This window comes from Gekko japonicus, unplaced genomic scaffold, assembly GCF_001447785.1.
Source record: "Gekko japonicus isolate JY-2015 unplaced genomic scaffold, Gekko_japonicus_V1.1 scaffold772, whole genome shotgun sequence".
NCBI lineage: Eukaryota > Metazoa > Chordata > Lepidosauria > Squamata > Gekkonidae > Gekko > Gekko japonicus.
This window is the reverse complement of record NW_015177031.1, coordinates 59,063-68,794: the sequence shown is the minus strand read 5'-3', so window position 1 is coordinate 68,794 and position 9,732 is coordinate 59,063. Positions and strand designations below refer to the sequence as shown.

The following is a 9,732-nucleotide window of genomic DNA, read 5'->3' as shown; positions in this document are numbered from 1 at the left end:
CGCAACTGGCGCAAGAGGCGCGGCCGGCGGTCTTTCCGGCGGTACTGGAGCTCCCTGTGCTTGACGGTCTGCGATGGCCCGGCTGACGGACGAGGCGGACGTCTTCCTCCCCAGAGTCCGTGGAGTCGCCGTCGGGGAGCACCTGGTGTGCAGCCGATGATGGGCGATGGGAGTCCTCGTGAGCGATCTCGAGTTGGAAGGCCCCTTCTAGCTTGATGTCGGCAGTCCCGACCACCTTCCTCCGCAGTTTGAGATCGCTGAGGCCCCACGCAAACTGGGTCAGCAGATTTTCCTCCACTTTGGTGAAGGTGCAGTCCATCGCCAACTGGCGCAGGGCGGCCATGAAGGCCGCGGCTGATTCTCCCGGCTTCTGCACACGGCCCTGGAATGCCAGCCGCCGGGCTAGCGTCGTTGGTCAGGGCGTGAGGTACTTGGTCAGAGCCTCTATAATCTCCTCGTAGGAGCACTCCAGGATGGACCGGGGCGCGAGGAGGCTCTTGGCGAGGCGGACCGTAGTTACCCCGCAGGAGCTCAGGAGGAGGGCTCGTCTCTCGCCCGGGTCGGATACGTCGTTGTATTCGAGATGGCACGTTAACTGGTCCGTCCACGAGTCCCAGAGCTCGGGATGTGCTGGATCGAAGATCTCCAGATTCCCTCGGGGGGAGGCCATGGCGATGCGGTAGCGCGGAGCGAAGGTTCCTCGTTGCGGTGCGCGATGTGGTGCGGCTGGTGCGTGATGCGGGGCATGGGGTAGCAGGAACGGAGCGTTGCGCTGATGCGGGCCAGGCCAGATTCAGCGGAATCCCATCCTCGTCGCCACTGAAAAGTACTGGGTTCGCCGCATGGAGGACTCGGACGACGACATGCAGTTGCACACATTTATTGCGTACTTAACATGAAGACAACAACGGCCCTGCAAGGCCAACTATATACACCCCCGTTCCCAGGCCTCCCACTCCATTGGAGGGTTTGAATTTCCCGCCACGGAGCCCATTGGTCAGCTAGGGTGGGGAACTAGGATCCGAGGTCCTATTGTCCTGAGGAGCCAAGCTCCGACCTTTCTTGCGGGCGCCTTGTGGCGGACCGCATACATAACTCCACTGCTGCTCAGAGCAGATAACAGTGAACCAAACTCATCAGTCGTCTGCCTCAGTATAAAGCAGCTTTATATGTTAATACTTCTGATATAATCCAAGATATAACTACTCCAGTAAGTGGAAAAAATCATACACATCCCAATGTCAGCATCACATCAAAACAAACAATCCCCCCCCCACCTATAGGAATTCAGAAACCCGGAAACATAATACAAACTGTGTCCTCTCCAACACACTGTTACTGTCCCAAACTCTTAATGCAATAACGACTGCAAGAGAAAACATGTAGTTGTCAGCAAGCTGCCATGGTGTTCTGTGTTACTTGTATGGCTGTACAGTTTCTTCCTTCCCCCCCCTTTTGCCTGCTAGTCGGTATTTTATTCTGCTGTAATGCCTAAGCCAAACAACTGGAGACTTGGTGTAGGAGTGAGCTTGAATGCCAGCTTGTTGCTTTTAGATCCTGGGAACTGCACCTGTATTATGTCTGGAGATAGCAGTGTTCCCAGGCAGTGAGCGCGCAACCGTTTCCTTTCACCCGCCAGCGGGAAATTGACCCATTGGTTATGTGCCTGGTTCAAATCCCTTTATTATGCTTGCCCTAGTCGTTTGTACCCATTCCTAACAAAGAACTTGTTTGAGTATCTTTCCAAAGCTTTGAAATAAATTTTGCTTTTCTGAAACGTGGATTTATTCTCGATGCTTGGGGATCCAACAGTAGTGCAGGACGACAGGGTATCCCAGGTACCTGAATCCTATGATCCAGCTAATATGCTTGCCTTGCACTGGCAAGTGACCTGATAAAGTGGCAGTTGTGGAAAATATCATGCTGCTATATACCACAAAATAAAAACCAAAGCGAGGCCTTCCTACCTACTCTGTTTTCACTGGTAACTGTTCCTTGCTAAAATGAGAAACAGAAGTGGGAACGAAGTCTTATAATACACACATGAGTGCAGTCAAGTCTACTTATGGCAACCACAGCAAGGGGCTTTCAAGGCAAGTGAGCAGCAGAGGTGGTTTGGCATTGCCTTCCTCTGCAGAGTCTTCCTTAGTGGCCTCCTATCCAAAGACTGATCTCGCTTAGCTTCCGAGATGTGACAATGTTGGGCTACACCATGCCACCTTCCTTAGACTGATAATAATAGTTATAAAAGAAACAGTGTCCCTGTGGAGATGAAGTCTGAAGAGGACCTGATTTTTACTGCCCAAGGAAGCCCTGTCCTTGGAATCTGACCCCATCCCTGCAGCCAAGCAGAGGCATTTTATCAAAGGTCAAGGCAGTTCTACCATGAATGGCAGGGACCACTAGCCACCTTTCACTGCTCCTGAAAAACCCTTTGCACAGTGTTTCTGTGGCATGCATGGAGGAGCCTTTCCCAAGCACTGGAGCAGCAGAGCCCCTGACTTTCACTGCCCTGATTTCAGTGGGAGAAGCTGCCAGCACAAAAGTTCTGGATAAGGTAGTTCCCAATCTTATGTTCTCCTGCACAGCATCTGATTAGCTCTTTCTCTATCATTCCTAGGAAAAACAGAGTTTGAAAAATATATACATAATTGCTGTAATTGGCTTGTACCATGTTGAAGCATTTTGCAGCTAAAGAGGAGCAAAGGCTTTTAGACAGCATGTTGGCAAGCCCTGGACACAGATAATCAGAAAAACACGTGCTAAAATGACCCTTATAATCAGGGGTCGTTTCGTAGAAAAAGAGCTAGGGGAACTCATTAGCATAACTCATTAGCATATGCCACACCCCCTGACATCACCGGAAGTGTGTCATAAGGCCACACCCCCCGCCCCCAACGGTCCCGGCCGCCACCACCGGCCTTGCAGCTCCACTGCTGAGCCCCATGAGGGGCCCGGCGGTGGACCTGCAAAGCCGGCGGGAGTGCAAGGAAGCCCCGCGAAGGCCCTCCCTGGCCCCAGGCAGGCAGGGGTGGGGAGAGGCAGGGAGGAAGCAACTTACCCTCCCTCTTCTCCTGCCTCCTCCTGGCTGAATGAGGGCCAGAAGCGGGGTGGCCGGAAGCAGGGGGCGGGGCTTCGTCATGTGCCCCACCCCCAGTACCTCACCCGGGGGAACTGCGATCCCCCACGATCCCCCCCGAAATGATCTCTGCTTATAATCACGGGGTTGGGTCTAGATAAAATCTTCCATCTACAGAATGGAACTTTTCTGCCACCCCCCACCCCTTGCCAGGGCAGCTTACTGATCTCCACAAAATCCTGTTTGTGAGAGACAGGGAAGGACATCCGGCGGGGGGGAGGGGGAATTGGTAGAAATTGCCAATTTAGTCTGGATCCAACCCGTGCATTATTAAAGTCTGCCCTTCCTCTATCAAAAAGTTCAATGGCACCTTATAGACTAGCAACATTTGTTTCAATCAGGGCTTTTTTTGTAGAAAAAGCCCAGCAGGAACTCATTAGCATAACAGGCCACACCCAACAGCAGGAACTCATTAGCATATTAGGTCACACCCCCGACAGCACAACTCATTGGCATATTAGGCCGCACCCCCATGTTACCAGAAGTGTGTTCATCCAGCCACATCCACCTCTTGCTTCTTATTCTGTTTACCCAGGGCTTTTTTGTAGCAGGGACTCAATTGCATGTTAGGCCACACACCCCTAATGTAGCCAATCCTAATGAGTTTCTGCTGTTGGGTGTGGCCTATTATGCTAATGAGTTCCTGCTGGGCGTGGCCAACTTGGAAGCCAGCTGGAACTCCGTTCATGTGCGTGCCTGCCCCCAAATAGCCCTAGTTTCAATATGAGTTTTTGTGAATTACGGATCAGTTCTTCGGAAGGTGCGAGCTGCGACACATGAAAGCTTGTATTGAAATAAATATTGTCGCCAAATTTCTTGTAGAAGTTCTCAAAATTCAAGGAAACTTTAGATTTGAGATAGTTCGGTTTTATTTTATGTAAATTTATATTTGTTTTATATATTATGGATAAGATGCTTTACTCATTCTGTGATTGTTAACATGGCCAATAAAGGTTGATGTATGTAATAAATGTTGTGAGTCTTTACGATGCCATTGGATTTTTGTTCTATTTTGCTATGACTGATTAACTCAGCTACCCGTCTGCAATCTTCCTCCATCAAACCAAGAGTTGATTCTGATGGTGCATAATACCTGCAATACCATAACCCACAGTTCTTATCCCTTGCCATGGCCAAGAACAAAACATTCAGTTTTTTCTCTCGCAAAATGAGTTGAATTTTGCCGTACTTCGTAGTCTTACCCACCCACTTTCCCAGTGTATTCGGGGAGGGGGTAGCTGTGTCCTAGAAAGGGTGGAATTTGCAAGCTGATATCTAACAAGATGAATAGTTGTTTAATTCTGGTGTTAAGCCTCTTGTCAGGCCAGGGATCAGATGCATGTCTGGTTCCTTCCCATTTTCCACCGCGAAGTTAAGGAGCCCTAACGAATGACTTACAAGCTTTTGCCAAAGGAGGAGAATCATTCGGAGATCAATGTGAAGGGGTGAGTAAGATGTAAGTTTACCCCTAATAGGCAGAATCGAGCTTTAGTAAAATCAGGAAGTCTCACCCTTTATTTAAAATGTGAGGTGCACTGGGCTCTTGTAATACACCAAGATGCCAAACCTATCCAGGACAAGTGGTAATTTTAGGGTGTTGCTATCCTAGCACAAACCTTGCATCAAGTTCTGGACAGGATTTACTGAAGGCTGTGAGCACAGATTACAGTTCAGGCTCTTGACGGGCAAACCGGTAGATGCTACTGGCTATACAGATAAAAGTCTTCTGTCGAAAAATCTGAACACAATATCACATTTACCATAAGAAGTAGCACAACTCTCTGCACTTCTTTAAGGAGAATGGAAACCTGCATGGGCAGTCATTGGGGAAAAACACATCAGATATGCATATTTGCTTCCAAAAGGGGCTGTGTTTTACTAAACAAGGAGCTGACGAGAACAGCATCTCAGTTCAAGACTGAGAGAAACCCCGTGTCTCTAGAATACAGGCAAGTCTGAGACTTAGGGCATGAACCATGTTCATAGCTCCCTCTGATGACCACAGAATTCTGCACAACATTTTATTTTTGTTCGTACATCTGTCTGATAGCTGACTGGTTAAGTCCTAATTGCTTCCAAGTGAGGTCAGCAAAGGTTTTCCTTTAAGGGGGGGGGGAGAACAGGCTCAACACGCATCCGAACACATACAGCACACACTGTGATACACATGAGTGTGTGCGCGCACACACACTTGCTTGCACACACCCTTGCTTGCACACACCCTCTTGCGTGTGTTGATTTATGGAAACAATTATGATTCTGTTGCAGTCTCTTCTGAGCAAGGAAAGTTTGTAGCTACATTAGAGTCTCACGTTGCAAAAGGCAGACAACAGAAATGGAATACTGGTGTGTCCAGCTGTTATCAAGAGGAGCAAGTAAGTCATCTGTCTTCTTTAAACCCTCTTAAAACATTTCTTAGCTGCGAACAGCATTTTCCATCCTCGTGATTTTGTAATATCAGACAGCATGCTCTTGACAGTTATTTTATTTTTTTTTAAGAAAGCAGGAGCATATGGGTAGAGGGTCTTAAAGTATATTTGGATTGTCCTGACAATCACATTTGAGACACTGGAACATATCTTTAGCAGAAGTCAGATAGATGAAGCAATCAAATGCAGCAGGGACACTATAGTGAATTTCCTCAGAGGAGTTTGGCAATTCAGCTGAATCATCAGACTTACAATAAAAATGCAAAACTGGGAAAGTATGTGTGCCTATCGTCATTTAAAATGCTGGGTTAAGGTCAGAAAGCAACTGGTAATGTGCATCTTGACCTTTTCCCCCTGACTGTTTTATAGCTACAGAATAAATGGTAAGTTTCTTTGCTTATGTAATGACCATAGAAATTTATGCATACCACTTTCCTCATAGATATTTTGCTTTCAGTGCAAGCGGTGAATTCAAGTAGCAAAGGAAGTCACGGCAGCCAACATTTTTGCAACCTGTTTCTTTAAAAGAATATCCTGGCCGAAAGAAGACTGAAGGGAAAACTCTCTTTGATACCAGTATCTTAACAACGAAGTGTGGACCAGAGTTTTGGATGCGGGAGCAGCCGTTGGTTAAGTACAATTCGCAGGAAGGCAGAGGGACAGGTCAATGACCAAGGAGCAACCAGCTACTGAAGACTAATTCTTTTTCATTATGTTGTTCATGGGCACCCAGAACACTGCACTATAATGCACAAATGGATATTGTCATGGATCCTGCCAACTTTGCTCTACAGATCATACTTTTACATTATCTTCCTGGTGAGTGCCATATCATTCGCTTGCAATGACATGACCCCAGAGCAAATGGCTACAAATGTGAACTGTTCCACCCCTGAGCGACATACCAGAAGTTATGATTATATGGAAGGGGGGAATGTCAGAGTGAGAAGACTTTTCTGTCGAACTCAGTGGTATATCAAGATTGACAAGAGAGGCAAAATAAAAGGGGTACTGGAGCGGAACAGCAACTACAGTAAGTAATCTCCCCGCAATTTGGATGGAACGTTTTTGTATCTGTGTGAAGGCATTTGTTATTCTTTCCATGGTAACTTACGGCATCCAAGTTATTTCAGACCACACTGACCATTGTGGTGGACGGCTGCCTTCCTATTAATCATAAGGCAGGACATTTGGTACTGATTTTGAAATGCGTCATTTTAAATAATACGTTTTCAGTGTGTTGTAGATCGCCTAATGTATTACTTGCAGCTGGGAGCTATTAGAAGTGAAAGCCCATTATAACAAGTGAATTAAGGTTGTTAAGTATTAAAGTCTCAAACCACAAAGCTCTGTGCTCATAAAATGCTTATGAAACATTTAAGAATGCATGCAGCACATAAGACTACCTGTAAGTATAATTCATATGCAAACATCCCCTCACACAACCCAAATTTAAATAGGGACCATGATAAAATAGTACCATGCAAAGTTCTTCTCACAGTTTGACAAACTTGGAATAAAGTCTCTGTCCTAAGCACAATTACACCATCCTGCATCCACTGATGGTCCTAGAAGGCTGTAACTGTGCTTAGGATTGCACTGTAATTAACTTCACAGTCCTTTATGATGATATGACAATTATCCAATCTGTGATTTTATCCTCAACATGAAAAATTTTGCAAAGCGGCATAATCACAAAATTATATTTTGTAATTTTTACAGCAGCCTTGCTGTAAAGTACATGCCCCTTAAAAGTATCCTGTAAGTATTGTAATGGCATTATACCTAGATGAGCTAATTTTATTGAATACCACATGTAGTTGTGCATTTAGGTAAGCAGGAGCTTGTTGTTTTAAAATGCATTTTAACATAATAGCTGACTGGTACAGTAGCACAGGGTGACTTAGGCAACAGAGGGAGCAATCCTAACCAGGTTTACTCAGAAGTACGTCCCATTTTATTCAAAGGGGCTTACTCCCATGACTGTGTTTATAGGATGACAGCCTGAAATGCTGGCCTGTACCGAGTGCAGCACCTAAATAATTATGCTGTCAGACCCAAATTGTAATGACCTGCAAGTTGCATGTCTTTTACAACCGATTTTGACATTAGCCAATTTTATTCTTACAGGCAACCCACTATTACGCAATAGCAAAAATCAGCGTACATTTCTAAAATAGAATTTGCCTAGGAAACCCAGTTGTCATATCTTGGGTCTTCATTCGTGGCCTCCTGCTTCCCTAGATGGGTTTATAGCACCTCACACTGTCCACGGATGGTACAAATTGGCTCTTCTTGAATCTCTGCTCCACTCAGTGTTTCTTAAATGTTTCATATCTGTCCTTTTAAAAGTCTGTCCCACCAAACCCTGAGGTTGGTATGCAAAGAAATGCTTTGAAAGGAACACCACTTAGTTAATCAAACTGACTGAAAGTACTGGGAGCTGAAGAATTACACAGTTCACTGCAGTCTGTGAACAGATTCACGTATATTGGATGTACTTAACATGTACAGGATTGCCACCTTATGCGGTATGTTACAGAAATGTAGATTTTTCTCTGAGATCTGCAGCATAGCACACACACACACCAAAAAAGAAAAGAAAAGAAAGAATCCTGAATTTTGATTTATGCCTGAACCAGATCAGATATTGGGAGAGGCCCCTGCCATACCTGTTGTTATGAATAACATCAAAGTCTCTCCTTTATTTCACTTGTTTGATTTCACTTTTATGCTGGAAAAGCTGTACTTGGAGTCACCAGGCTGATTTCAATATATTCAGTTTAAAATAAGGGTTTTGAAGCCAGGCTTCTTATTCCAAAGCATTGCAGGTGTTCCAAAATGGACTCCCCAGACAAGTAATCTTTTCACTTAAATGGATGGGAAAGATCTACACAAGTAAAAAATGTGTGTGCAAAGATATTCCCTTAATCGAAAAGGTGGGGGAGACTTTCTGCACGTGGGGAGACATTCACTGGAACTCCTGCATGCTCAAGTTGCCACTGGATCGTGATAAGGGAATTTTTGACAACAACCTCTCTGAATTGCCAGTGAAAATCACAAAACCATGTTGTAAATTCATATTACATGACATTTTATTAAATTCAGATGCTGACATTCTTCCTTCATTCCCTCAATCTTATCAAACATAAAAAAATCATAATGAAAACAAGCACATTCTGATCTATATCTAGGATGACCTCACTTAATGTAGGTCTTTTAAAAAATAACAATTTAAGCAAATACAGAAACAAAAAAAAAGAACACAAGAAAAAACACACACCAGATAAAGGGCAAGTCAAGGAGGCTGCGGGGAAAATAACTAATGACTGCCCAGTGAGTATATAGAAATTGGCAACTTAGTCCCTAATCACAGTTGTTGCAGTGATAACAGAGGTTCGTACCCAAACTACAGCAGCAACTTTTCCAGCGTTGCTCCACTTCCCCTATAGACACCTTCCTGTTGCCTCGTCACCCAAATCTGGCATTATGAAGCAACATATACGGGCTAATAAGATTTGTGCAAATGTGTATAATAACAGGAAAGCTGCAATGCCGTTCTTTTTTTAAAAAACGGCGTTTCGAGGGGTTTAAGATTTTCCTAGACTGCTGTTTCTCTGCCCTCCATGTCTTTATGCCTTGAGATTGAAATACATATTCACTTACATATTAAAATCCCATGGGATAGAAAACTACCTGGTGGGTGGTGGTCAAATAGTGGGGGGGAAAGGGTGGGGATCCTTAGGGCTGGAATCATCCCCCCAGCCCTCAGGTATCCTTCTAAAAATATTAGGTATTGGAGTAGCTGCCACAGAAAGGTGGGCACCCCCAGTCCCCCTGTAATGTGAGCATTATTGGTGGGTATGATTTGCATAGCAGAAATGAGGTACCTAGTCCTATTGATTCTCTACTCAAAATCTCCCAGCAGTTGCCTTTTCTTTTAAGCTGGAATTGGGACCTGGTTGCATACATTTGTGCAGAATGTGCAGTTAGCCCTTTAGTTTGAAAACGAGAAGAAGATTCCTAACTATTGAAGCTCTAGGACTGCAGGCCGGTCTTGCTGGAGACGGCAAAGAACTCTGCAGTTTGTGTTGAAACCTGCAAAGATGCACACATTTGTAAAGGGTTTTTTTATTTTTACTCTTCAGCTGTGCTTCAGCTGTG

General features: G+C 45.1%; 1 protein-coding gene across 3 annotated transcripts in view; it reads left to right on the top strand.

Moving 5' to 3' along the window:
* Positions 1 to 5,098: 5,098 nt before the first annotated feature.
* Positions 5,099 to 9,732, top strand: part of FGF7 (fibroblast growth factor 7) — a 56,774-nt gene continuing 52,140 nt past the window's right edge. Inside the window, exons 1-2 of one of the 3 annotated variants that reach the window (XM_015427929.1) lie at positions 5,099 to 5,514; positions 6,026 to 6,601. In XM_015427929.1, coding sequence (XP_015283415.1) covers positions 6,316 to 6,601 — 286 coding nt within the window. In that variant the 5' untranslated portion in view covers positions 5,099 to 5,514; positions 6,026 to 6,315. Of the gene's footprint in view, positions 5,515 to 5,829; positions 5,952 to 6,010; positions 6,602 to 9,732 lie in introns of those variants that run through there. The other 2 variants (XM_015427930.1, XM_015427931.1) reach the window with 2 other exon arrangements.